This window comes from Narcine bancroftii, chromosome 3, assembly GCF_036971445.1.
Source record: "Narcine bancroftii isolate sNarBan1 chromosome 3, sNarBan1.hap1, whole genome shotgun sequence".
NCBI classification, from domain to species: domain Eukaryota; kingdom Metazoa; phylum Chordata; class Chondrichthyes; order Torpediniformes; family Narcinidae; genus Narcine; species Narcine bancroftii.
The window spans coordinates 331,665,202-331,693,075 of NC_091471.1; the positions used below are offsets into that span (position 1 = coordinate 331,665,202).

Here is a 27,874-nt window from a genome sequence, read left to right on the forward strand (position 1 = left end):
ACAACGGGGCCCTGCGACTGGAAACTGTCTCACAGTATTGCCTGCAAAGTGATCTTTGTCTCCGCGCGGAAAGTGGAGGTGCCCTTCATCATTATAAATGGCCACTCCAAAGCCTTCGGAGGCCTTGCACCCTGCAAGCGTTTCTCCTGACGCTGTTGCCCGAATCGGAAGCCCCGCAGAATTGAGGTGGGTGTCGGATTTTATCAAAGTCCCTCGGAATGGGGGTTTCCACGGGCCCCCGGGGTGCGGCCAGAATCGAGGATGTGCTGGAATCAAACAGCACCGCCAACACATGCACGCTGACCTGGTTGGCGCTCCGGGCTGGTGCATCCCGTCCATATCCTTCTACCCCTTCCGACCTACAGATCAGTCCAACTTTTTTAAAACAGGAGCAACCGGGGAAAACTTCCGGACAGCGCGGGATTCGAACCCCCACCCCGATCCCTGCGCTGTCAGGCGTGACGCTGCCGGCGGCGCCAACCTTTGAACATTGTAATCATGACTGTTCCCTCTGGCAACTCATTCCAGGGGAGTGAAAAAAAACCTCACCTTAAACCTCTCGTTCTGGGAAATAAACCGTGAGCATTCGCCTCGTGATTGTATAAACTTCGTTCTTCCTAAACCCACCCGACTCCCCACCCCCCTTCCCCCACCCGACTCCCCACCCCCCTTCCCCCACCCCCCCCACAACTCCCCATCCCCGCCCCATCTCCCCCCCACGCCCCACCTCCCCATCCCCACGCCCCATCCCCACGCCCCAGGCTCGATTCGCACGGGTGGCAGATCGAGAATGGGTTGTACTCTGGCCAATTCATACTACTTCTCAGGCCAGGGATCTGGGGAGCGACGGAAAGGGGAAATGTCTTCACCAAACCCATCTATCTTCAAGTTGGTGACAGTGGATTCTAAACCCACTCCACAAACTGCCCCTAACCCGAGCCAGCACCCCATTGCTGTCCTGCCCAGAGTCTCTCAGGCAGATGTTCAAGATCTAGTGATAAGGTGAGGGTTTCTCCCAGTGCCCTGAACCAGGCTGAACTCAACACATTATCCCATATTGTGGTTGCAGATATGTGTTTATTTCAAAAGTTCCATTGTTTTTAGTTATCAAACAGTAAGCCACTGATCCAAAACATCTCAAATGGAAAGACGCGAGGTATCTCTCTGAATCCCTTAAGATATAATGATGGTGTTAGTTACCCCCCCCCCCCCCTCTATAAGGGAAGCCAAGATATTCCCAAGTCACTGCTACCTGGAGCTCGGTTCTCCTGGCCCACAGGACTCGTTTAGGCCCCAGCCCGATCCAGCAGGTGCTGTGGGTCCAGATGGACCACCAACCCCACCTCCCCCCCCACCAGGGCACCTCCATTTCTTTCTCCCCCCCACTTCTGCTCCCTTCTCCTCTGCATCGTGGCGGGTTTTACTGAATAAAGTTCCGTGTTTGCCACTCGCGACTCGCTTCTTCTCTGTCGCCTGCGGCTGCCCCCACTCCAGGCTGCATCGGTCACAACGGCAGGGAGCAGGCCCCTTCGGCCCAACCCGTCCGTGCTGACCGAGGCTGGAAACTTCACGCACGCTGTCGAGCTCTGGCGGATTTACCCCAGAAAAGTTACTGGTTCTGAAGGACTACGGGAGCTTCCAAATTCAGGGGAGGAGCACAAAGACCCCAGATGCTGGAACCCTGAGTGAACAAAGGGAAGCCAGTGGGAGGGATCCAATGGGTCGGGCAGCGTCCGTGAGGAGAGATGATCAGTCAACATTTTCGCCTGAGCATTCTTTAAACATATAGCACTGCAACAGGCCCCCGAGCCCAAATACCCCAATTGACCTACAACCCCCGGTACATTTTTGAAGGGTGGGAGGAAACCAGAGCCCCCGGGGGGAACCCCAGATACAGAGAGAACGTACAAGCTCCTGACATGGGATTCGAAGCCGGGCCACTGGCGCTGTTCTAATCACTTTATGGAGACGGGGGCAACAAGAGGTGGGGAGTCAGGTCGCGGGACAGATCACTGTTTGGGGGGGCGGGAGAGGGAAGAAAAGTTGGAGATTATTAGATTCGAAAAGAGTGGGACCGGGTCGGGGTGGGATCACCTCAAGTTGGAAACACCAATGTTCATGTTTTAAGGCTGCCCTGTTCTACCTCTCCGAACATCTACGCTCTGTGTGTGGGATCTCGGTCTCCAGCCTAAGCACAACCTTGAGAAACATCACATTTCTCCGAGACAGACCTTCCAACTTTGGTAACCTCCATCCTTCTCAGCTGCCAGTTTCCATCTCGACATTCTCCTTTTCCTACCCCTCCCCCCTTCTCAGTGCTCTCTCCACCTCTCGTACCTTCTGTCCTATCACACACCACCTCGCTGGGGCCTCATTTCTGTGGGGTGGGGGCGCTGGACAAAGTGGCGACTCTCTTGTCTTCCTTTACCGTAGACAAAGTTAAATTCCATGTGTTGCATTCCAAATGAAGTCTACTTGACAATCGTGGAACCTTTACAGGCCCTTCGGCCCTTGATGTTGTTCCGGCCCATACATTCCTTAAAATAACTAAACCCTCCCTGCCCTGTAACCCTCTATTTTTGCTTCATCCATGTACCTGTAAGTCTCTTAAATGCTCCCAATGTTTCAGCCTCCACCATCACCCCCTGGCGAGGTATTCCACGCCCCCACAACTGTGTTTAAAAAAAAAACTTCCCTCCCTTCACTTTGTACAGACATCCTCTGGCATTTGCTGACCCACCCTGGGAAATAGGTGCTGGCCATCTACCCTGTCTAGGCCTCTCAGAATCTTGTCGACCTCGATCATCCCATGGCTCTTCCCAATACCTTTCCCCCATTATAGATACATATCACTCCCCCCACTACCTTTTTCTCTTTAGCCTTGATAAAGGCCCCAGACAAACAAGTCAACTGGCCATATCTACCCATGGACGCTGAGTAACCTGCTCAGTTCCACCAGCAACCGTTTGGTTGCTTTCAAAGTCTAGCTTAGTAGGTTTTTTTTCTGCGCTTTCAAGAAATGTGGGACAGCATAGAAATGGATGAGACAGATCAGCCCTCATCAAATGGGCTCAGAATCATACAGCATGAAACTTCCAGCCAGACTCACCCCACCTGCCTGGGTTTGGCCCATATCCCTCTAAATGTATCCTATCCAGGTTTGTGTCCAAATTCTTAAACATTGCAATAGCACCTCCACTGTAGCCCGCTCCATGCAGCCACCAGCCTCTGGGCAACAGGCGACCTCTTGTCTGTGCCCTCGCTGGTTTAATGATGCCTGTAGTAAAACTGGCCAGGTGTAACCCATGAGAAGCATCTGCAGGGATGGTTGGAGGAACGTGGTGTCCTCTGGATCCTTGTCAATCATTCTGCCTGACACAATGGGCTCCTCCCTTGTCTACACCCCCCGCCCCCAACCAATGGCAGAGAGGTTGCTGGAGGAACCAGGCATCAGTGGGAGAGAAGGGACTGTCGATGCTTTGGGCCGAAACCCTTCATCGAGACTGAGAGTTCAGAGGAGGGCCAGTATAATATGGACAGTGGGGCCGGTGGGGGATTGGCGGATCAGGGAGCGGTGTGGGACGCTGGACGGCGAGGATGGAGTTGGGAGATGTGGGCAGGTGAATGTAAGGGAGGCAGGTGGGGGAAGCCGAGTCGTACAGATTGGGGGGGAGGGGTTGGAGCTGTGTTGTGGATCCCAGTGTTGGAATTTAATAAGGGGGATAATGGCAATAGAATGGAGATCATCAGGGGAGAACCTGACGGTGTGCTGAAACAGAACTGGAGGAAGGAATCCTGTGGGTGACCATGCAACATTGTTACAGTGTCAGCAACCAAGACTGGGGTTCAAATCCCGCACTGTCTGTAAGGAGTTTGTACATTCTCCCCATGTCTGCGTGGGTTTTCCCCGGGGGCTCCGGTTTCCTCTCACCCTTCAAAAGAAAATGTAGCCGGTGGGGGGGGGGGGGGTGGTGTGTAGGTCAATCGGGTATAATTGAGTGGCACGGACTTGTGGGCCAAAAGGGCCTGTCTGTTTAAAAAAATTAAATGTAAATGACAAAATAATTGTGGGTTGAAGAGGATGGAACTCGGGGGAGGGGATGTTAATGGGTGGGAACGAGGACAGAAATGGGAGGGGGGAGTGGGAAGAATTGAAGTGGCTTAAAAGAGAGAGGGAATGTTATGTAAAATGGGAAGATTCGGTGTTCGGGCCATTGGGCTGTGGACTGCCCAGGTGGAGTGTGAGGTGGTGCCCCTCACTCTGGCCCAAGACACATGGGGATGGCTCCAGTGGTCAGAGGGTAGAGGAGCCCACATTGGGAACTACGAGGTTGGGGGAGGTGGCGCGAACCTTTGAACCACCGTGGAAGGGCTGTTTGGGGTCCTGGGTGGTGGTCGGGGAAAAGAGCAGGTGTTACACCTCCCGCAGCTGCGGAGGAGGGGGGGGGGGAAGGAAGCACCAGGGGACCCGGAGAGGTGGGCAGGTAAGGAAGTCAGGGAGGGTGTGATCCCTTCAGAAAGATGTGGTTGATGGTGGGGTCCAGTTGCGTTCAAGGGGCAGCAGGCTCGAGTCAGAAAGCTTTGCAACCCCACACCACGTACAGGCAAGGCGAGGTTGGAAGAGAGTGTTGTAGCAGTGATTTCTGTGATGCGAGGGGCAGAGAGGAATCCATACTCGCTCTGGGTTAGACGAAGTGCTGCTTTGTCCACGGAGAATCGGGCAATGAACAGCGGGCATCCAATGATCAGCTGAAGATGAGCCTCGTGGGCAAGGAAGCTCTTGGATCGTCGTGAGTGCACGTCAGGGTCCACGCAGCTGTGACATCAGGGACCACATAGACCCCTCTCCCTCTGCACGGGTGGTTAACAGTAATGCCTCGACCCCACCACATGCGCTGAAAACAAGCCTCGAGTGGGTTTCTCGAAGGGCAGATGAGCAAATCACTGCCCCCTTCCCGCCCAGAACAATCACAAAGTTTAGGAAATTGAGAAACAAGGGCTCCCTCATGCGATGAATCACGGCGCCGCCTCTCAGGACACGGCGAACACCCAAGACCATGGCTGCTCAGTCCGCCACCTCACTGTAGTAATACTTCTGGGCATTGTCGGACATCTTCCAGCCTCCCGCTCGGAATTCAATCACCTCCAGCAACAGGAGACGGGATAGAGAGGAGGGACGATCCTGCAGCAGGAAGCCATCGCGTAAGAGGCAGAAGAGGTCGTCCATCCGCTGGGTGCTCGTCTTATTCAGCTGCTCCCCGATGCGATGCAACTGCAGCACCAGGCAGTCGACCTAGTGAGCGAAGCAGAGGGTCACCACAAAGGGGTGGGGGCACCTGCAGTCCTAGGGGCGGGAAGGCAAGAGAACAGGGCAAGGAGGAAGAGGGCTCTGAAAATTACTCTGAAAGGGCTTGTCACGTTATTGAGCACAGCAGAAAGAGAGAGAGGGAGAGGCATCAGGAACAGTCCTCCGGTGGGGGAAATACACAGACCCATTTCTGCCCAGTGCAGGCCCACAATGTTGAGCTGACCTATAGAACCTACCCCACACCAATCTAACCCTTCCCCACCCCACTACATTTTATTTTATGTGCCCATCTATGAATCTTTTAAATGCTCCTTTTGTGTCCACTTCCACCAACATCCTTGGAGTGAAAAACCGACCTCCGACGTCTCCCCTCAACTTCCCTCCATTCTCCTTAAACGAACGTCCCCTGGTATTTGCTGTTGGCACCTCAGGAGAAAAGGTGCTGGCTGGTCACCCTCTCCAAGGCCACTCATAAGCACCTCTCATCCTTCGTTGCTCCAAAGAGGTGGAAAAAAGCCTTAGCTCTGTCAACCTTGACGTGTTCTCCAATCCAGGAAGGTCTGATCAATATGGCTCTTGAACTCGACCGCTGACGAATGAAGGCCAACACTCCACGCACCTTCTCAACTTCCCCAAGAGCCTGGTTGGCAGAGGAATTTATTGCCTGGACCCCCAAGATCTCACTGCACCTCCACATTGTTAAGAACCCCTCCATTAAGCACATCACCTTCCAAAATGCACCGCTTAACTCTTCTTCAGATGGACTTCCATCTGCCACCAGTTCACACCGTTCGGCATCCTGTCTATATTCTGCTGAAGCCTTCAGCTGCCTCCTAGCCCCATCAGCGAACTTACTGACCCACCCCTCCACTTCTTCATCCAAGTCATTAAAAATTCACAAAGGGCAGAGGTCCCAGAACAGATCCGCCCAGAAGGCCACAGGTCACTGAGGCACAGCATATGGTCCAATAATTAGCGTCCACATTAGGACCCAGATTAACAGCCAGTCACGAAGGCAAAGATAGCAGGGAGCAGGAGTGGTGAGAGTGTGTGTGAGAGAGAGAGAGAGAGAGAGAGAGAGAGAGATCCAGTGAGAAAGCAAAGACAAGCCAGTGATCATGGTCTACCGTGAGAAAATGAGAATACGGCAGTGATAGTGGTCTACAGTGAGAGAGAACACGCCAGTGATCGCAGTCTACACTGAGAGAACAAGCCAGTGATCATGGTCTACAGTGAGAGAATGAGAACACGCCAGTGATAGCGGTCTACAGTGAGAGAACATGCCAGTAATCGCCGTCTACAGTGAGAGAGAGAGAGAGAGAACGCACCAGTGATTGTGGTCTACAGTGAGAGAATGAGAACACGTCAGTGATAGCGGTCTACAGTGAGGAAGCAGGAACCCACCAGCGATCGCGGTCTACAGTGAGAGAGAGAACACGCCAGTGTTCACGGTCTAGAGAGAGAATGAGAACACACCAGTGATCGTGGTCTACAGTGAGGAAGTGAGAACGCGCCAGTGATAGCGGTCTACAGTGAGAGATAGAACACAAGGGGAAAGAGGGAATAAGCGATGGGGGAAGGGAGAAGGAAGGTGAGGGGATGAGTAAAGGGGTAGAGAGAAGTGGAGTGGTGGGTAAAAGGGGGTAGAATGGAGTGGAGTATGGAGGCAGGTTTAAAGTGGAGTGGAGGAGGCGAAGAAGAGGGAAGGAGGGAGGGAATGAGGAGAAGGCGAAAGGGGATGAGAGATGGGGAGAAAGTGGGTGAGGGGGAGAGAGGTGGTTGAGGGGTGAGATGAGGAAGAGGGGAGGGGTGAAAGTGGGGAGAGTGCATGATGGGGGTGAGTAGAAGGGGAGGGGCAAGTACAAGGGGAGGGAGGAGACGGGAAGAAAGGAGTAGTGGGGGCGGAGGGGTTAGCCAGAAAGGTTGGGAGTGGATAGGCTGTAGTCAGGGAAGAAGGGGATGTGGGGAGGGGAGAGATGGAAGAGGAATGTGGTCTGTTCTGGGAACTAGTTTCAGAAAAAATACATTGAAACTGTGGAGGAACTCAGCCTGTCTTTCAGCGTCCATAAGCATTCTGCCTGAAACATTGGCAATATATCAGTTCCTCCAGCATTTTTGGGCACTTTTACCACAATCACACCACCTGGAGACTTTCCTGTTTCACTGGCTACAGTTTGGAAAAGTGGTGAAGGATTCGGAGAGGGCATGGACAAAATTTACTTCAATGATCTTCAGGACAAGTCTCGTTGATTCCAAGAGCAATGGGTGTCCTTGGGACAGGCGCGGTCATGAGGCCATCTGCTGGAGGGGTTTAAAATGAAGGATATTGGTGCAGAAGCCTTTTGCCAGAGGAGGAACAGTCAAGTCTTGAGGAAAATAGAATGAAGAGGATCAACAGTGGTAAAAAAACAGGGGACCAAGTGTAGCACTCAAAGGAGAGTGGGCTCAGTCCCCGGAAGGAAAGGTTGTACAAGGGAGAAGATAGAACAGTGGGATGAGCTGACATCGACCAGTGCAGACTGGAGGGCTGCTCCTGGAGCCATCTGCAGTTCTATCAGAGGGAAGAAAGGACGGTTCAGTCGTTCAGCCCATCTACAGACTGAGAGAGGGGGAGGTCAGAGAGGGAGGGGCTCTGATAACTCCACAGCTGGCAGGGGACCAGCATCATCCTCACCTCCTCTTCGTTCTGGAGAGCGTCGGGCTGGGCAAGGCGCATCAGGCAGTCGTATACGGGGTTAACCAGCGCCATCATGGGCATGTTATTTACCTGAAACACAAAGCAGGAGCGACACCTTAGGAGACACGCGTGCTCCCGGCACAACGTGGGGAGAGATCTGGGGCCGGAGGTGGGTGTGTGAGTTGCCCAGTGGCTGTGCTCAGGAGACGGAGTCCTGGTCCAGGGAGGGGGAGAGAACATAGACTATTTGGCTCACAATGTAAACCTACTCCATAATTCTAATCCTTTCCCAACTCACACCCATGCATGTGGCTTTCCAAGAAACTTCTCCACCAGCTTCCACCACCACCCTCAGGGAAGAGTGAGGGTGAAAGAGTGGTAGATCACAGGAGGGGGGAGAGCCCGGGGTGGGGGGGGAGAGCGCGGGGAGGGGGAGGGGGTGTGGAGAGAGAGATTGCTAAAGGATCCAGAAGAATCAACCATAGCCAAGTGTGTCACAAGCTCTAAATTCCTGTTCATTGCAGACATCTATCTTCAAGAAGGCAGCCAGCATCGTAACCGACCCCCATCACCCTGGTCCAACCTCTGCTGACTGCTACCTTCGGGCAGAAGGTACAGGTGTGTGACAACCAGGTTCAAGAAGTTTCCTTCCAACAGCTATTAGGCTCGTGAGGCTCCCCTTGTTGCTCCAACCATGTCTGCTCAGACACCATAAACTGGCATCACCACTGCAAGTCAACTTTTTTGCATCACGATTACTGGGAATATCTATCATCATGTATATTCATTTTCTCTTTCGATTAGTTTGCAAAGGTAGTCCTCTTTTTTTAACAAGTACCTGTTCGTCTGCAGCAAACAAGAATTTTGTGCACCTGTACATTGGACACGGTGTATGACAATAAACTCATTCTCACTGGCCACAGGTTGGAGGCGGGGTTCCCCACAGTGTGGAGTTCATCCCCTGAGCACAACAACAGACACCCCACTCACCAGGACATGCAGCAATCCACCCTGTGTCTCGAGGAGGTCCACAACGTCCAGGACCAAGCTACCTGCTTGGACAATCTATCTTCCACCATAACCATTCAGCCCCACCCCTTCTCCCCGCACACAACCACTGGCGTGTTGGCCATTTACAAGATTCAGTGCCACAATCCACCGAGGTCAAAGCCCCGAGCTCTACGGTAGAGACAGCTGCAGAGGCTGCCGTACCTCCAATGTCCTCACTGCAGCAAGGCTCCTCCACCTAGTGAGATCAGCCTCAACGTACCTTCTCCAGACAACTGCCCCGGAATAAGGAGGGATGAGCAGTGATAGCTCATCTGCCAGCAGTATCAATGCAAAACAACAGCTTTTGGGTACTGCACAGGGACATGATAGAGAAATCCAGCGTGGGCAGAGTGGTTAGTGCAATGCCTTTACAGCGCCAGCGATCAGGACCAGGGTTAGAATCCTGCTGTGTCTGTAAGGAGTTTGTGCATTCTCAGTGACAGTGTTCGAATCCCACACCGTCTGCAAGGTGTTTGTGCATTCTCCGTTTCCATGTGGGGCTGCCCTAGTTTCCTCTCACCCTTCAAAACGTACAAGGAGTTGTAGGTCAATTGAGTGGGAGAGCTGACTTAATGGGCTGAATGGCCTACTTCTTTATCTTGTGAATTGGGTGCAATTGGGCAGCACAGCTTTGTGGGCCAAAAGGGCCTGTACTGTGCTGCATGTCTAAATTTCTAAAACATAGGAAATTTGAGTAAGTCTGTCTTTCGGCCCGTCAAGCCTGCTCCGCCACTCAATGAAATCACAGCTGATCTGGCCATGGACTCAGCTCCGCCTCTCTCCCATACCCCCGACAATGCAAACACCGATCCAACTGCATCTTAAATATATTTTCATGAGGCGGCCTCTACTGCTTCTTTGGGCAGAGAATTCCAGATTCACTCCACATCTCCATGCTAAGATCTCCTCTCCCAAATCTCGAGGGTGTGTTCTCATTGGACTTTTTCTTTTGCGAGTGTGATCATGTATTGGGAGCAAAAGGCAAAGAACTGCAGACAATTGAACACCCTTCACAAGCTCCCATGTGTGGGCATGAGGGTGTGGTGCAAGTAGTCTGTGTCAGAGGGAGTTTAGGGCAAAGTGAAGTTGCATTTGAAAGCTGCACAAAGACCTATCGGACACACGTCTTCTGGTGTTTTGTATCACTTCATTTTTTTGAAGTTTTGATTGAAAAGAGTGCATTTACAAGGATGCGGCAGGACTTGAGGAACTGAGTTATAAGGAAAGGTTGATCAGGCTGGTAGGTATTCAAAATTATGAGGGTTATAGATAGAGGCAAGCAGGCTTTTTCCTCTGAGGTTTAGTGAGACGAGAACTAGAGGACACGGGTTGAGGATGGAAAGGGAACATTAGAGGGGCCTTCTTCACACAGAGGGCGGTGAGTGTGTGGAACAAGCAGCCAGTGGAGGAGATAGATGCTGGCTCGATTTCAACATTGAAGAGAAGATTGGATCGGTACATGAATGGGAGGGGTGTGGAAGGATAATGATCCAGGTACAGGTCAATGGGACTAGGTGGACTAGATGGGCCGAAGGCCCCGTTTGTTGTGTCATCCTCTGGAGTCCCCTCAGCACTTTGCCATGTTATTTGCGCCTTACGCTGCTACTTCATGTAGCATCAGGTGGATATTTTCTGTAAACCTTTGGAAGGGATCAGCAGGTCCACAGATGGTGGGTTCGGGTTAAACCATGGGAGGAAGGTAGACTAGCATCAGTGGGCCCATTGGAAGGACACAGAACTTGGATGAGAAGTTGCCAGTGTGAGGCGAACGTCCACGGCTGTGACTGACCCAGAGACAGAATGCCAACAATGGGCAGAATGAATCACTGATCCAACACGACCGAATGCCAGGGGAGGTAGGCTACCATGTGAAAGGAGGAAACGAAGAGGTGTTGCCTGTTCCAAGGCCTTGATCCCAGCTCTGAGTCAGAAGCACTTACCTTCAGGTAGTCAAACACGTTGCAGATGAAGGTGACCAGACAAACCCAGGCATTGACCGAGCTCTCCCGCACCTGCTCTTTCAGCCGGAACTCCTGCTGCAGGCGATTCAGGACACAGCGCCGGAAGTTACTCTGGCCACTCTGCTTGTGTTCAGCCTAGATGCAGAAACACAACACTCAAAGCAAGGCAGGTCATAGAGCATCACAGCACAGAAACAGTTCCTTCTAGTCTGTGCCAAAACATTTTTGTTGACTAGTCCCACCGACCTGCACCCAGTCCATACCCCTCCCATACATATACCTGTCCAAATTCTTCTTAAATGTTAAAACTGAGCCCGCATTCACCACCTCAGATGGCAGCTCGTTCCACACCCCCACCACTCTCTGTGTGAAGAAGGCTTTGTTCTCCCTAAACCTTTCACCCTTAACCCATGTCCTCTGGTTTGTATCTCACCGACCCACAGTGGAAAAAGCCTATCTACATTTATTCTGTCTGTCCCCCTCATAATTTTAAACACCTGGATCAAATCTCCCCTCATTCTTCTTCGCTTCAGGGAATAAATTCCTAACCTGTTTAACCTGTCCCTGTAACTCAGTTCCTGAAGTCCGGGCAACATCCTAGTAAATCGCCTCTGCCCTCCTTGGGCTGAGCAGGGAAACCGACCATGACCCTGACATGAGATGTACTGGATAAGTGACCCTCACTCAGGATGTACCGGACCAGCCGACCTTGGTCATACTGAACCAGTGACCCTGACCCTGGTCAGACCAGATCAGCGACCCTGATCAGTTACCCTGCTTTGACCTCAGTGACGGGCGAGAGGGTGAGAAGGCCCTCATAATTCCTGACTGTTCGCCTGTGGCCAGAATCACACCCCACAATCGAGAGCCCTTACCCACTCAGCGAATCCCTCTTGCTTGCTCTGGGACAACTAAAAACAGCCCCATCTCCACGCCCCATGGCAGTAGCCGACCCAGTTTCCTCTGTCTGCTTTGTGCTGGAGAGGTGCAGCAGCCAGGACACAGCCCCACTCCAGGCTGCTGGATATACGGTCAGTCCCCACCAATGACCAGCACAGAAGCCAAGGAAGTGAATGAAACAGATTGCGATGTCCTGGATCATGCAAGAAGTTCCAGGAATGAGACACTGGCAGACTTGGGAGTGTGTTAAAGTGAACGAATCCCCAGGGCATGATGAAGTGATGCATGTTGCATCAAATTGCAAATTGCAGCGGTCTTGAGCTGACGTATTTGCTTTGACGTTGGCCTCAGGCGAAGAGCCGGAAAAACTGAATGGTGGTTATGTTTATGAAAAAGGGCAGGAGGACACTCCAGGGAACTGCAGGCTGGTGAGCCTGACATCACTGGTCGGAAGGTTGGTGGAGGGGATTGTGAGGGACAGGATCCACCTGGGATGGTCAGAGACTGAATGGTGGTAGACAATATGGTTGGCAGATCGGGCCTCATGTACCCCTGCGAGATTCTTTAAGGCAATATGGTTAGTGCAGCAGTCAGCGCAATGCTGTTACAGCACCAGTGACCCGGGTTCAAATCTGGCGCTGTCTGTAAGGAGTTTGTACGTTCTCCATGTCTGCGTGGGTTTCCTCTGGGGTCTCCAGTTTCCTCCCACTCTTCAATTGTAGGTCAATTGGGCAGCATGGGCTCATGGGCCGAAAGGGTCTGTTACTGTGCTGTATGTCTAAATTTTTTAGAAATGTAAAGGTGACCAAGAAGATTGATGAGGGCATTGTATATATGGCCTTTAGCATTGTATATGACCTTTAGCAAGGTCTTTATCAAGGTTCTGCATGGCAGATTAGTCTGGAAGGTTAAATCGCATGGGATCCAAGGGGAGCTGGGCCATTGAGGGAGACAGGTGGTCGTAGTGGAAGGATGTGTTTTTGATTGGAGGTCTGTACCCAGTAGTGTGCCACAGGGGTCCATTGTTGTTGGTTATCTATAGTTAAAAACGATTAGTGAATTTGTAGGTGGTGAAGTGGACAGTGAGGACAGATATCCACGTTGACAACAGGATCCAGATCAGTTGGGGAGGTGGACTAAGGAGTGGCAAAGGGAATTCAAGTGTGAGGCGCGGCCCTTTGGTCAGTCGAACAAGGCAGGACTGACACGGCAGATGTCGGCCCCTGGAGAATGGCATTGAAGAAAAAGGCGGTGCTTCTGCTGTTGCGGACCCGTGGGGAGCAGAGATGCAGCGCTCCCTTGGGATCTAGACGACTGCCATCGGCTCCGCCTGGGCTTTGAACAGCCTGTTTGAGGGAGCGACGGTGGTTTTATTTGAGATCTCGCGACTGTGGGTCTGCACCCAAGGTGGCAGCGCCTATCAATTGGCAGCAGCCACGAGGGGTTGGCTCAGGGGAAGTGGAGGAGTGGAGCAGGGGCACCAGAGGATGGGAAGATCACCATTTCCTTCCCCCCCCCCGCAAAACACCGAAGAGAAGCAGAAGAGACAACTCATTGGGACGGTGACCATGGTGGGGGACTAGTGTCTGTAGGCTGAGGGACCAGTGTATGTGGCAGGCTGCTGGCGACTCGAGGCGAGGAACTCATTGGGTGCTGGAGATGGCTGTTGAAAGACTCGGAGGGGGTGCCGAGAGCACTGAAGGGTTCCTGACCGTGTCGGTTCCGATCTGGAGCTCGGGTCGCCAATGGTTTGGACTGGACTCTGGGAGGCAGCAGAAGTGCTGGAGACAAATCTATAGACACTCAGTGACTCTGGGGGGGGGGGTCCCTCTTTTGCTTCTCTCTCTCTCTCTCTCTCTAACTGTAAGAGGCGCTGAGGCAATTCCTGCCAGTGGTGAATCTGTCCGCCTTGCAGAAGGTAAAAAGAAGTTTCATGTGACAATAAACTGAATCTGGACTGCTGTAGTACAGAGAAATTGGGAATACAGGTGCATCATTCCCTGAAAGTGAACAGGGTGGTGAGGAAGACACTTGTCTCAGTGGCCTTCATTGGGCAGGACGTGGAAAACAGAAATTGGAACTTCATGACACAGCTCAACAAGTCATCGGGACACCGGGAGAAGTGCGTGCAGTTCTGGTCGCCCAGCTGTGGGGAGGACATAGTGAATGGTAAGGGGTGCAGAGGAGATTCTCCTTGATGTGACTGGGACTGGAGGGGCTGGGTTATATGGAGAGGTTGGATGGACTGAGGCTTTATTCTCTAGCGGGTAAGAGGCTGAGGCAAGATCCTAGAGAGGTTTATTAATTACAAGGGGGCATGGGTCAAGTGAATGCTCACAGGGTAAATGATTCTAGAACTGGAGGTCATAGGTTTCAGGTGAGAGAAGCTGAGGGTGGTCTGCATTTGGAGCAAATGGCCAAAGGAAACTAGAAGTGAGCACAATAAAAACATTCAAAAGACTTTTGAACAGATTTATGAACAGTAAGGGGTTAAAAAGATACAAATCAAATGCAGGCAAATGAGACTCGCCCAGAATATCAATTTCGGGATGGGCCAAAGGGCCTGTTCAAAGCCTCGTGACTCTACGGCAGAAGACCGGCATGGTTGGCGCAGTGGTTAGCGCAATGGTATTACAGCACCAGGGGTGGGGTTTCAAACCCCGCACTGTCCGTAAGGAGTTTGAATATTCTCTCCAAGTCTGCGTGGGTTTTCCCCGGGGACACTGGTTTCCTCCCTCTGTTCAAAATGTACCAGGGAGGAGGGTTGGGTTGTAGGTCAATTAGATGTAATTGGGCAGCAAGGACTCATGGGCTGAAATGGCCTGATACCATGCTGTATGTGTAAATTTAAAACTTTAAAAAATGGGTCTTCAGTTCAATAGCTGATCTCAAGGAGACAACCGGGTGCAAGGACATCACAAGGATTGGTGAATGGAAAAATCTGTGTGGCTAGTAAAGGATCACTTGGCATGTCATCCACATTATTGGGATGGATATCCCCTTCCCCCCAAGGAATTGTCAATGGTGGTCAACCATCACTTAACCCTTCTCTCCTCCATCAGCCCCACCTGCCTTGGAGAGAGAGGGGAAGAGAGACTGATGGAGAGAGGGGAGGGGAGGAGCAGCAACATTCGAATAGCCTCATCCCAACCCGGCCACACTTTCCTCTCCCTTCTCTCAGAAGTGGATTCAGGAGAGCGAGATCATGCCCCACCACATTCAAGGACAGTTTCTTTATGCAGTTATCAGAACTCACACAGGTTAAACAGTATTGGCCTTGCTTGATTCAAACAGATCTCTCACTGGAACTCCACTATCTAATTTATTCTGCTGTATTTAGGTCTGGATAAACATGCAAGATAGCAAAGCAAAACAAACCCTTTCAATGAAAACTAACCCTTTCAAAACCAATGTGTCTTGCATTAAGCGTGAAACAGAATCTCACTGTCCCCGAACACACAGTGGGAGGGGGGTCACTGTCCCCAAACACATAGTGGGAGGGGTCAATGTTCCTGGACACACAGTGGGAGGGGTCACTGTCCCTGGACGCACAGTGGGAGGGATCACTGTCCCTGGACACAGTGGGAGGTTGTACTGTTCCCAGACACTCAGCGGGCAGGTTTTATTATACCTGCACAATGGTGTAGCAGATGCGACCAGCTTCCTTGCTGAATACCAGGTCCTTCATGGACTGTTCGAAGATCACAGAGGCCACTTTTTCCAGGTCTACTGAAGCCGGTTCTGGGAAGCAAAAAACAAAGACGTTTTTTCCACAATGCCCTTCCACAGCCACAAACACCCCTCTGCAGCCCAGAGCTGCTCCTTCACCTTGCGGACCCTGAACTCAGGCACATGGATGCACATGAGCAGCGCCATGAGCACTGCTTCCCCACCAGTCGCACACCTGGCAATGAAGAGGAGAGGGGCCAATCCCTTACACTGCTCTCCCCTCCTCACTCACCCACCTTTCAGTGCCATCTTCAGCAACTGCTGAACGTCAGCATCAAACAGCTCGATCTTGTAATCCTCTGTGGCCGGCTTGTCCATGGGTGCTGCATCAGGCAGGGGCTGTGGAGAGAGAGGGCATCAGGCAGGGGCTGTGGAGAGGGGCATCAGGGAGGGGCTGTGGAGAGGGGCATCAGGGAGGGGCTGTGGAGAGGGGCATCAGGGAGGGGCTGTGGAGAAAGGGGGATCAGGGTAGGGCTGTGCAGAAGAGGTATCAGAGAGGGGCTGTGGAGAGAGGGGTATCGGGGAGGGGGTGTGGGGATCAGGGAGAGGCTGTGGAGATAGGGGATCAGGGAGGGGATCAGGAAGAGGCTGTGGAGAGAGGGTATTGGGGAGGGGCTGTGGAGAGGGGATCAGGGAGGGGCTGTGGAGAGGGGATCAGGGAGGGGCTGTGGAGAGGGGATCAGGGAGGGGCTGTGGAGAGGGGATCAGGGAGGGGCTGTGGAGAGGGGATCAGGGAGGGGCTGTGGAGAGAGGGGGTATTGGGGAGGGGCTGTGGAGAGTGTTTGGAGCACAGCAGAAATGTTCCTGAAACAAGTCAGAGGAAGCCCCTGCCCCTGCCCCTCAGCTGCTCGGCAAAATTGGAGCCGATACCACACCTTGTCCCTTTCCCATTTTCCTGGAGTCTCAGCCCCACCAATATTCACATAATCCCAACCATTCAAAGCACCAGAGCCACTGTGTTCACACGTAATGTCACCAAAACCAAGGAGCTGACTGTCGACTTCAGGAAGGGAAAACCAGAAGTGTACGATCCAGTGATCATTGGGGGATCAGAGTGGAGAGGGTGAGCAAATTTAAATTCGTGGGAGTCATTATCTCGGAGGATCTCTCCTGGACCCAACACACTAATGGCATTGTGATGAAAGCACTCAGCTCAGGAGTGTGAAGATGTTTGGCATGACATTGGAAACCTTGGTAAATTTGTACAGATGTATGGTGGATAGTGCGGTGACCGGCTGCATCACGGTCTGGTCTGGGGACACTAATGCCCCTGAGCGTAAAACCTGCAAAAGGTAGTGGACGCAACCCAGGGCATCACAGGCTAAACTCTCCCCACCGAGAAAATCTACAGGGAACGTTGTCTTTGGAGAGCAGCAGCGATCATGAAGGTTCCACACCGCCCAGCGCACGCTCTGTTCTCGCTGCTGCCATCAGGAAAGAGGTTTCGGTGCTACAAGACTCGCACCACCAGGTTCAAGAACAGCTGCTCCCCTCCACCCTCATACTCCTCAACGACAAACTCAATCAGGGGCTCTTTTAAAGATGTATAACACAAGTGTCTGCAGACGGCGTGGTTGAAGTAAAAACACAAAGCTGGAGAGACTCAGCAGGTCAAACTGTCCTTTATATTACAAAGGTAAAGATATAGAACTGACGGTTTGGGCCTGAGTCATTCATCAAGATATGGAAAAAGGCACCTGCCTGCTGATCTGACTTTGCACATTAGGTTATTACAGATTTTTTTTTCTCTCTGTATTGCAGTTTGTTTACATTTCAGCTGCCAGAAAGATGTCACTCAGGTGGAGAGGGTGCAGAGAAGATTCATGAGGATGTTGCTGGGACTGGAGATCTTGGGTTACATGGAGAGGCTGAATAGAGTCTCCCACGGGAAAGATGCTTTAGATGACGGGTTTGATGGCTTTGTGGCCAGGTTTGCGGATGACACGAAGATAGGTGGAGGGGTGGGCAGTGTTGAGGAAGCAGGGAGACTGTAGATTGACTTGGGCAGGCTGGGAGAATGGGCAAAGAAGCAACCGATGGAAGAGTGGGAGATTCGTTTCTATATGGGGAGAGGCTAAGGTGGTTGCAAGAAAGGCAAATGCAATGTTAGCATTTAATTTCGAGAAGACCAGAAGATAAAGGCAAAAGGTATTAGATCTGTGGAACCCATTGTGGGGGTGGAGGGGATTTAAAGTGGAGGTTCTTGACTAGTGAGGGGCGTCAAAGATTATGGGGAGAAGGCAGGAGAATGGAGTTGGGAGGGAAAATTCATTTGGCAAGATGTGAATGGCAGAGACTCAAAGGGCTGAATAGCTGGGACATTTTGCTCTGGCACGTTGGGGATAAGGGGAGATTTTAAAGAGATCATGAGGGATACAGTTGAGTAGTCACAGCCTTTTACCCAGGGTTGAGGAATCGCAAGCAAGTTGAGAGGGGAAAAATTTGAAAGGTAGCTGAGGGTATACAGCCGCAAGGCACGAGTAGAATTATGACATGTAAAAGACGGGTCCTTGGATAGAATAGTTTAGAGGTACATGGGACTAACTTGGGAAGACAAGTGTAGGGCCCGGTTTGCCATGATAAAACTGTCACCCTAATTCTTCTAAACCCCAGTGAATACATGATAATCCCATAGCTTTAAACAGACGGGATCAGCTCTGACACATCGGATACACAGTCTGCCAGGCATTGCTCATGACTGAGTGTGCGAATCGCAGTCTGTATGCAGCAACGCACAAGTGTGCCTCTGTGTGCCTCAGGGTGCGTGCACATTGGTGCTTCCGGGCGCGCGCCCGTGCTGGGGTGCCTGTGTGCGTCACTGGAAACATCACTGGGTAACTGGGAGCTTCGCTGGGTGCGACACTGGGTCAGTTAATGGGCGTGTCACCAGGGAAGAGGTGGGGAGGAGACAGGAGGGTCGGAGAATGGGATGGAAGGAGATGGGGAAGAGAGAGGAGGGAGAGGGGAGAAGTGAGGGGAGGGGAAAGGTGTGCGTAAGAGTCCCTCTTTGTCGTGTCTGTACTCGTGTGTGTGTGTGTGTGTGTGTGTGTGTGTGTGTGTGTGTGTGTGTGTGTGTGTGTGTGTGTGTGTGTGTGTGTGTGTGTGTGTGTGTGGGTCGAGTACAGGTTCACTATTGTCAGAGTCCAACTTAGGTCTGAGGTGAATGCCTATAACGTTGCTTAAGTGAGATCGCGATCCAGTACCGTTCAAAGCTCTCCACTGTTTGCCTGTGTGTGTCAGGTCCCTCGTCGGAGGGCTACTGGTACCATGTAACCCAGTATTACTGTCACAGGGTTTTGGGTGTTCGGCGACTAAACCGGCTCCCCCACCAGGCTTGCCTGGTGCAGAGGGTGGCTAGTCACCCTGCAAGATGAAAAACCTGACAAAGGGCGGATGAACCCGCTTGTAGGGCCAAGCCGTCTAGCAAACACGTGCTGTGAAGCGCGGAAAGCGCATCCCTTGCATCAAAGCCTTGCCGATCCGTTCACTGCAACAGAACTTCCCCCCCCCCACCCCCCCCAGCCGACTTGGACCTCACCATGCTGCTGGATCTGGGGAGGGGATGTCAAGAGGGTGGATCTGGAACTGTGCAACCCCCTACTCACCTAAATCTATTCACGCACATGCTGTTCCACCCTGAGGAGTGGGGTATAAACCCCACAAACTGACTGAAAGGAACCATCATCATCTTACAGGATGGATGGCCAGAAGAAGGAGGAATAAAAGTTACGTGTGATTGTGTCCAGACTCGTCTCTCTGTGAACCCACTGAACCTGATACACTTCCCAACCCGACAGGCAGGGAGGCAAAGCGGGGAGCAAAGTGGTACAGGATGGGGAGAGAAGATTAAAAATGGGGGGGGGAGGGAACAGAATGGCGAGGCAGGAGGAAAGGGAGAAGGATAGTCTGACTTACCTTGTTCGTTGTTAGTCACCACTCAGCTGTCAATACTTTCCCAAATAATTTATCACTAGTTTTATTCAATGTTTGCTTTAAATAAAGTAGCCCAGTCTATTGTCCATTGATCTACGTGCTCTTTTCTGGGACATAAATACTATTGTAGAGGCCTGTGTGTGGAAATCTCAGTAGGGACATTGTTCTCAGGAGATTAGAAATCAGGGACGATGCTCACTCTGCCAGACACTAAAAATCCCACATAAAAGAGCAAAGTGATTTTCCATCTGCCAGTAGTTAATCTCAGGCTAATGAAGTTCAAACTGATGATCTGGCCATTATCATAGAGCAGGCAGTGGGAGTTTGTCAAGCACAAAGCAGTTCCCATTTTTCTCACGGTACAACAGTGAAGACATGTCCAAAGTAATTCAACAGTATTTTGATATGCCCAGAAAAATTCTGATTTACTTCCAGAAAAATTTCCTAATTTTGTGTGGGTGGTCGTGGTGCGTGTGTCTGGGGTCGAGGTGCGTGTGTCTGGGGTCGAGGTGCGTGTGTCTGGGGTCGAGGTGCGTGTGTCTGGGGTCGAGGTGCGTGTGTCTGGGGTCGAGGTGCGGGTGTCTGGGGTCGAGGTGCGGGTGTCTGGGGTCGAGGTGCGGGTGTCTGGGGTCGAGGTGCGGGTGTCTGGGGTGGAGGTGCGGGTGTCTGGGGTGGAGGAGCGGGTGTCTGGGGTGGAGGAGCGGGTGTCTGGGGTGGAGGAGCGGGTGTCTGGGGTGGAGGTGCGGGTGTCTGGGGTGGAGGTGCGGGTGTCTGGGGTGGAGGTGCGGGTGTCTGGGGTGGAGGTGCGGGTGTCTGGGGTGGAGGTGCGGGTGTCTGGGGTGGAGGTGCGGGTGTCTGGGGTGGAGGTGCGGGTGTCTGGGGTGGAGGTGCGGGTGTCTGGGGTGGAGGTGCGGGTGTCTGGGGTGGAGGTGCGGGTGTCTGGGGTGGAGGTGCGGGTGTCTGGGGTGGAGGTGCGGGTGTCTGGGGTGGAGGTGCGGGTGTCTGGGGTGGAGGTGCGGGTGTCTGGGGTGGAGGTGCGGGTGTCTGGGGTGGAGGTGCGGGTGTCTGGGGTGGAGGTGCGGGTGTCTGGGGTGGAGGTGCGGGTGTCTGGGGTGGAGGTGCGGGTGTCTGGGGTGGAGGTGCGGGTGTCTGGGGTGGAGGTGCGTGTGTCTGGGGTGGAGGTGCGTGTGTCTGGGGTGGAGGTGCGTGTGTCTGGGGTGGAGGTGCGTGTGTCTGGGGTGGAGGTGCGTGTGTCTGGGGTGGAGGTGCGTGTGTCTGGGGTCGAGGTGCGTGTGTCTGGGGTCGAGGTGCGTGTGTCTGGGGTCGAGGTGCGTGTGTCTGGGGTCGAGGTGCGTGTGTCTGGGGTCGAGGTGCGTGTGTCTGGGGTCGAGGTGCGTGTGTCTGGGGTCGAGGTGCGTGTGTCTGGGGTCGAGGTGCGTGTGTCTGGGGTCGAGGTGCGTGTGTCTGGGGTCGAGGTGCGTGTGTCTGGGGTCGAGGTGCGTGTGTCTGGGGTCGAGGTGCGTGTGTCTGGGGTCGAGGTGCGTGTGTCTGGGGTCGAGGTGCGTGTGTCTGGGGTCGAGGTGCGTGTGTCTGGGGTCGAGGTGCGTGTGTCTGGGGTCGAGGTGCGTGTGTCTGGGGTCGAGGTGCGTGTGTCTGGGGTCGAGGTGCGTGTGTCTGGGGTCGAGGTGCGTGTGTCTGGGGTCGAGGTGCGTGTGTCTGGGGTCGAGGTGCGTGTGTCTGGGGTCGAGGTGCGTGTGTCTGGGGTCGAGGTGCGTGTGTCTGGGGTCGAGGTGCGTGTGTCTGGGGTCGAGGTGCGTGTGTCTGGGGTGGTGGTGCGTGTGTGTGGGGTGGTGGTGGGTGGGTGGGGTGGTGGTGGGTGGGTGGGGTGGTGGTGGGTGGGTGGGGTGGAGGTGCGGGTGTCTGGGGTGGAGGTGCGGGTGTCTGGGGTGGAGGTGCGGGTGTCTGGGGTGGAGGTGCGGGTGTCTGGGGTGGAGGTGCGGGTGTCTGGGGTGGAGGTGCGGGTGTCTGGGGTGGAGGTGCGGGTGTCTGGGGTGGAGGTGCGGGTGTCTGGGGTGGAGGTGCGGGTGTCTGGGGTGGAGGTGCGGGTGTCTGGGGTGGAGGTGCGGGTGTCTGGGGTGGAGGTGCGGGTGTCTGGGGTGGAGGTGCGGGTGTCTGGGGTGGAGGTGCGGGTGTCTGGGGTGGAGGTGCGGGTGTCTGGGGTGGAGGTGCGGGTGTCTGGGGTGGAGGTGCGGGTGTCTGGGGTGGAGGTGCGGGTGTCTGGGGTGGAGGTGCGGGTGTCTGGGGTGGAGGTGCGGGTGTCTGGGGTGGAGGTGCGGGTGTCTGGGGTGGAGGTGCGGGTGTCTGGGGTGGAGGTGCGGGTGTCTGGGGTGGAGGTGCGGGTGTCTGGGGTGGAGGTGCGGGTGTCTGGGGTGGAGGTGCGGGTGTCTGGGGTGGAGGTGCGGGTGTCTGGGGTGGAGGTGCGGGTGTCTGGGGTGGAGGTGCGGGTGTCTGGGGTGGAGGTGCGGGTGTCTGGGGTGGAGGTGCGGGTGTCTGGGGTGGAGGTGCGGGTGTCTGGGGTGGAGGTGCGGGTGTCTGGGGTGGAGGTGCGGGTGTCTGGGGTGGAGGTGCGGGTGTCTGGGGTGGAGGTGCGGGTGTCTGGGGTGGAGGTGCGGGTGTCTGGGGTGGAGGTGCGGGTGTCTGGGGTGGAGGTGCGGGTGTCTGGGGTGGAGGTGCGGGTGTCTGGGGTGGAGGTGCGGGTGTCTGGGGTGGAGGTGCGGGTGTCTGGGGTGGAGGTGCGGGTGTCTGGGGTGGAGGTGCGGGTGTCTGGGGTGGAGGTGCGGGTGTCTGGGGTGGAGGTGCGGGTGTCTGGGGTGGAGGTGCGGGTGTCTGGGGTGGAGGTGCGGGTGTCTGGGGTGGAGGTGCGGGTGTCTGGGGTGGAGGTGCGGGTGTCTGGGGTGGAGGTGCGGGTGTCTGGGGTGGAGGTGCGGGTGTCTGGGGTGGAGGTGCGGGTGTCTGGGGTGGAGGTGCGGGTGTCTGGGGTGGAGGTGCGGGTGTCTGGGGTGGAGGTGCGGGTGTCTGGGGTGGAGGTGCGGGTGTCTGGGGTGGAGGTGCGGGTGTCTGGGGTGGAGGTGCGGGTGTCTGGGGTGGAGGTGCGTGTGTCTGGGGTCGAGGTGCGTGTGTCTGGGGTCGAGGTGCGTGTGTCTGGGGTCGAGGTGCGTGTGTCTGGGGTCGAGGTGCGTGTGTCTGGGGTGGAGGAGCGGGTGTCTGGGGTGGAGGAGCGGGTGTCTGGGGTGGAGGAGCGGGTGTCTGGGGTGGAGGTGCGGGTGTCTGGGGTGGAGGTGCGGGTGTCTGGGGTGGAGGTGCGGGTGTCTGGGGTGGAGGTGCGGGTGTCTGGGGTGGAGGTGCGGGTGTCTGGGGTGGAGGTGCGGGTGTCTGGGGTGGAGGTGCGGGTGTCTGGGGTGGAGGTGCGGGTGTCTGGGGTGGAGGTGCGGGTGTCTGGGGTGGAGGTGCGGGTGTCTGGGGTGGAGGTGCGGGTGTCTGGGGTGGAGGTGCGGGTGTCTGGGGTGGAGGTGCGGGTGTCTGGGGTGGAGGTGCGGGTGTCTGGGGTGGAGGTGCGGGTGTCTGGGGTGGAGGTGCGGGTGTCTGGGGTGGAGGTGCGGGTGTCTGGGGTGGAGGTGCGGGTGTCTGGGGTGGAGGTGCGGGTGTCTGGGGTGGAGGTGCGGGTGTCTGGGGTGGAGGTGCGGGTGTCTGGGGTGGAGGTGCGGGTGTCTGGGGTGGAGGTGCGGGTGTCTGGGGTGGAGGTGCGGGTGTCTGGGGTGGAGGTGCGGGTGTCTGGGGTGGAGGTGCGGGTGTCTGGGGTGGAGGTGCGGGTGTCTGGGGTGGAGGTGCGGGTGTCTGGGGTGGAGGTGCGGGTGTCTGGGGTGGAGGTGCGGGTGTCTGGGGTGGAGGTGCGGGTGTCTGGGGTGGAGGTGCGGGTGTCTGGGGTGGAGGTGCGGGTGTCTGGGGTGGAGGTGCGGGTGTCTGGGGTGGAGGTGCGGGTGTCTGGGGTGGAGGTGCGGGTGTCTGGGGTGGAGGTGCGGGTGTCTGGGGTGGAGGTGCGGGTGTCTGGGGTGGAGGTGCGGGTGTCTGGGGTGGAGGTGCGGGTGTCTGGGGTGGAGGTGCGGGTGTCTGGGGTGGAGGTGCGGGTGTCTGGGGTGGAGGTGCGGGTGTCTGGGGTGGAGGTGCGGGTGTCTGGGGTGGAGGTGCGGGTGTCTGGGGTGGAGGTGCGGGTGTCTGGGGTGGAGGTGCGGGTGTCTGGGGTGGAGGTGCGGGTGTCTGGGGTGGAGGTGCGGGTGTCTGGGGTGGAGGTGCGGGTGTCTGGGGTGGAGGTGCGTGTGTCTGGGGTGGAGGTGCGTGTGTCTGGGGTCGAGGTGCGTGTGTCTGGGGTCGAGGTGCGTGTGTCTGGGGTCGAGGTGCGTGTGTCTGGGGTCGAGGTGCGTGTGTCTGGGGTCGAGGTGCGTGTGTCTGGGGTCGAGGTGCGTGTGTCTGGGGTCGAGGTGCGTGTGTCTGGGGTCGAGGTGCGTGTGTCTGGGGTCGAGGTGCGTGTGTCTGGGGTCGAGGTGCGTGTGTCTGGGGTCGAGGTGCGTGTGTCTGGGGTCGAGGTGCGTGTGTCTGGGGTCGAGGTGCGTGTGTCTGGGGTCGAGGTGCGTGTGTCTGGGGTCGAGGTGCGTGTGTCTGGGGTCGAGGTGCGTGTGTCTGGGGTCGAGGTGCGTGTGTCTGGGGTCGAGGTGCGTGTGTCTGGGGTCGAGGTGCGTGTGTCTGGGGTCGAGGTGCGTGTGTCTGGGGTCGAGGTGCGTGTGTCTGGGGTCGAGGTGCGTGTGTCTGGGGTCGAGGTGCGTGTGTCTGGGGTCGAGGTGCGTGTGTCTGGGGTCGAGGTGCGTGTGTCTGGGGTCGAGGTGCGTGTGTCTGGGGTCGAGGTGCGTGTGTCTGGGGTCGAGGTGCGTGTGTCTGGGGTCGAGGTGCGTGTGTCTGGGGTCGAGGTGCGTGTGTCTGGGGTCGAGGTGCGTGTGTCTGGGGTCGAGGTGCGTGTGTCTGGGGTCGAGGTGCGTGTGTCTGGGGTCGAGGTGCGTGTGTCTGGGGTCGAGGTGCGTGTGTCTGGGGTCGAGGTGCGTGTGTCTGGGGTCGAGGTGCGTGTGTCTGGGGTCGAGGTGCGTGTGTCTGGGGTCGAGGTGCGTGTGTCTGGGGTCGAGGTGCGTGTGTCTGGGGTCGAGGTGCGTGTGTCTGGGGTCGAGGTGCGTGTGTCTGGGGTCGAGGTGCGTGTGTCTGGGGTGGTGGTGCGTGTGTGTGGGGTGGTGGTGCGTGTGTGTGGGGTGGTGGTGCGTGGGTGGGGTGGTGGTGGGTGGGTGGGGTGGTGGTGGGTGGGTGGGGTGGTGGTGGGTGGGTGGGGTGGTGGTGGGTGGGTGTGGTCGTGGTTGTGTGTAGTCGTGGAGGGTGGGTGTGGTCTTAGAGTGTGTGTGCTCGTAGTGTGTGAAGTGCTTGTATGAGTGTGTGTGATCATTATGGTGTGTGTGGAGTCTGTGCGTGCGCAATCAAGTGATGTGTGTGGGGGGGGAGAAAAATGTGTGTGTGTGTGTGTGTGTTCGGGCATCGTATTTTGCCCGTGTCTTAAGTTAGTGATGGATTTGGCTGCTGTGCTGAGAGTGTGTTGGGGGAGAGGGGCTTGGGTTGAGGGTGTGTGTTGGGGGAGAGGTCCTTGTGCTGAGGGGGTGTGTTGGGGGAGAGGGCCTTGTGCTGAGGATGCTTGTTGGGGAGAGGGTCTTGTGCTGAGGGTGTGTAATGGGGAGAGGGGCTTGTGCTGAGGGTTTGTGTTGGGGGAGAGGGCCTTGTGCTGAGGATGCTTGTTGGGGAGAGGGTCTTGTGCTGAGGGTGTGTAATGGGGAGAGGGGCTTGTGCTGAGGGTGTGTTTTGGGGGAGAGAGGCTTGAGCTGATGGTGTGTGTTGGGGGAGAGGTCCTTGTGCTGAGGGGGTGGGTTGGGGGGAGAGGGCCTTATGCTAAGGGTGCGTGTTGGGGAAAGGATCTTGTGCTGAGGGTGTGTGATGGGGAGAGGGGCTTGTACTGAGGGTGTGTGTTGGGGAGAGGGGCTTACGCTGAGGGTGTGTTGGGAGAGGGGCTTGCGTTGAGGGTGTGTGTTGGGAGAGGGGCTTGTGCTGAGGAGGTGTGTTGGGGAGATGGGCTTGTGCTGAGGGGGTGTGTTGGGGAGAGGTCCTTGTACAGAGGGTGTGTGTTGGGGAGAGGGGCTTACGCTGAGGGTGTGTGTTGGGAGAGGGGCTTGCGTTGAAGGTGTGTGTTGGGAGAGGGGCTTGTGCTGAGGGGGTATGTTGGGGAGATGGGATTGTGTTGAGGGGGTGTGTTGGGGAGAGGTCCTTGTGCAGAGGGTGTGTGTTGGGGAGAAGGGCTTGTGCTGAGGTGTATGTTGGGGGAGAGGGCCTTGTGCTGAGGGTGTGTGATGGGGAGAGGGTCTTGTGCTGAGGGTGTGTGTTGGGGAGGAGGGGCTTGTGCTGAGAATGTGTGTTGGGGGAGAGTCGCTTGTGATGAAAGGTCTTTATGTTGAATGTGTGTGTTGGGGGAGAGGTCCATGTGTTGAGGTTGTGTGTTGGGGGAGAGGGGCTTGTGCTGAGGGTTTGTGTTGGGGAGAGGTGCTTGTTCTGAGGGTGTGTGTTGGGGGAGAGGGGCTCGTTCTGAGGGTGTGTGTTGGAGAGAGGGACTTGTGCTGAGGGTGTGTGATGGGGAGAGGGTCTTGTGCTGAGAGTGTGTGTTGGGGGAGAGTGGCCTGTGATGAGGGTGTGTGTTGGGGGTGAGGGCCTTGTGCTGAGGGTGTGTGATGGGGAGAGGGTCTTGTTCTGTGGGTGTGTGTTGGGGGAGAGTGGCCTGTGATGAGGGTGTGTGTTGGGGGAGAGGGGCTTGTGCTGAGGGTGTGTGTCGATTAGAGGTCCTTGTGCTGAGGTGTGTGCTGGGGGAGAGGGGCATGTGCTGAGGGTGTGTGTTGGGGAGAGGGGCTTGTGGTGAGGGGGTGTGTTGGGGAGGAGGAGCTTGTGCTGAGGGGGTGTGTTGGGAGAGGGGCTTGCATTGAGAGTGTGTGTTGGGAGAGGGTCTTGCGTTGAGGGTGTCTGTCGATGAGAGGTCCTTGTGCTGAGGTGTGTGTTGGGCGAGAGGGGCTTGTGCTGAGGGTGTGTGTTGGGGAGAGGGGCTTGTTCTGAGGGGGTGTGTTGGGGGAGAAGGTCATGTGCTGAGGGGATGTGTTGGGGAGAGGGGCTTCTAATGAGGGGGTGTGTTGGGGAGAGGGGCTTGTGCTGAGGGTGTGTGATGGGGAGAGGGTCTTGTTCTGTGGGTGTGTGTTGGGGGAGAGTGGCCTGTGATGAGGGTGTGTGTTGGGGGAGAGGGGCTTGTGCTGAGGGTGTGTGTCGATTAGAGGTCCTTGTGCTGAGGTGTGTGCTGGGGGAGAGGGGCATGTGCTGAGGGTGTGTGTTGGGGAGAGGTGCTTGCATTGAGGGTGTGTGTTGGGGAGAGGGGCTTGTGGTGAGGGGGTGTGTTGGGGAGGAGGAGCTTGTGCTGAGGGGGTGTGTTGGGAGAGGGGCTTGCATTGAGAGTGTGTGTTGGGAGAGGGTCTTGCGTTGAGGGTGTCTGTCGATGAGAGGTCCTTGTGCTGAGGTGTGTGTTGGGCGAGAGGGGCTTGTGCTGAGGGTGTGTGTTGGGGAGAGGGGCTTGTTCTGAGGGGGTGTGTTGGGGGAGAGGGTCATGTGCTGAGGGGATGTGTTGGGGAGAGGGGCTTCTAATGAGGGGGTGTGTTTGGGGAGAGGGGCTTGTGCTGAGGGTGTGTGATGGGGAGAGGGTCTTGTGCTGAGGGTGTGTGTTGGGGAGAAGGCTTGTGTTGAGGGTGTGTGTTGGGGGAGAGGGGCTTGTGCTGAGGGTGTCTGTCGGTGAGAGGTGCTTGCGTTGTGGGTGTGTGATGGGGAGAGGGTCTTGTGCTGAGGGTGTGTGTTGGGGAGAAGGCTTGTGTTGAGGGAGAGGGGCTTGTGCTGAGGGTGTCTGTCGGTGAGAGGGGCTTGCGTTGTGGGTGTGTGATGGGGAGAGGGTCTTGTGCTGAGGGTGTGTGTTGGGGAGAAGGCTTGTGTTGAGGGAGTGTCGGAGTACATCAGGTCAATTTGCAGACAGACACTTCTTTCTCGATAGACTCGGCATGAGGTACTCACCTGGCGCCGGGAGCCGGACCAGAGGGGCTTAGATCCTCTTGGAGTCCGCGTCGGGCTGCTGCGTGTAGACGCAGAGCAGGATGAGCG

At 55.7% G+C, this 27,874-nt stretch overlaps 2 protein-coding genes across 3 annotated transcripts in view; one reads left to right on the forward strand and one right to left on the reverse strand.

Annotated features, from left to right (window-relative positions):
* Positions 1-1,057: 1,057 nt before the first annotated feature.
* Positions 1,058-27,872, reverse strand: mif4gdb (MIF4G domain containing b). Of its 2 annotated transcripts, XM_069929302.1 has the most exons (6): positions 27,788-27,872; positions 15,862-15,964; positions 15,528-15,637; positions 10,976-11,131; positions 7,983-8,075; positions 1,058-5,293 (listed from the first exon to the last, which is right to left on the reverse strand). In XM_069929302.1, exons 2-6 carry the CDS (start codon positions 15,941-15,943, stop codon positions 5,066-5,068), a joined length of 669 nt encoding a protein of 222 aa, XP_069785403.1. In that variant the 5' UTR covers positions 15,944-15,964; positions 27,788-27,872; the 3' UTR covers positions 1,058-5,065. The 2 variants fall into 2 exon arrangements, with proteins under 2 accessions (XP_069785403.1, XP_069785404.1); XM_069929303.1 differs by lacking the exon at positions 7,983-8,075.
* Positions 16,793-27,874, forward strand: part of LOC138756888 (uncharacterized) — a 31,154-nt gene continuing 20,072 nt past the window's right edge. The window contains exons 1-5 of the mRNA XM_069923279.1: positions 16,793-16,917; positions 17,403-17,555; positions 18,343-18,459; positions 18,958-19,030; positions 19,972-20,088. Coding sequence (XP_069779380.1) covers positions 16,793-16,917; positions 17,403-17,555; positions 18,343-18,459; positions 18,958-19,030; positions 19,972-20,088 — 585 coding nt within the window. The remainder of the gene's footprint in view (positions 16,918-17,402; positions 17,556-18,342; positions 18,460-18,957; positions 19,031-19,971; positions 20,089-27,874) is intronic.

Excerpts from the sequence above, each read along its gene's own strand:
- mif4gdb (XM_069929302.1), bottom strand. The coding sequence starts at position 15,943 with ATGGACAAGCCGGCCACAGAGGATTACAAGATCGAGCTGTTTGATGCT. Across the intron at positions 15,638-15,861 it reads GCTGAAGATGGCACTGAAAG|AACCGGCTTCAGTAGACCTG; the intron begins GTGGGTGAGTGA and ends TTTGCTTCCCAG. Across the intron at positions 5,294-7,982 it reads CTCTCCAGAACGAAGAGGAG|GTCGACTGCCTGGTGCTGCA; the intron begins GTGAGGATGATG and ends TTCGCTCACTAG.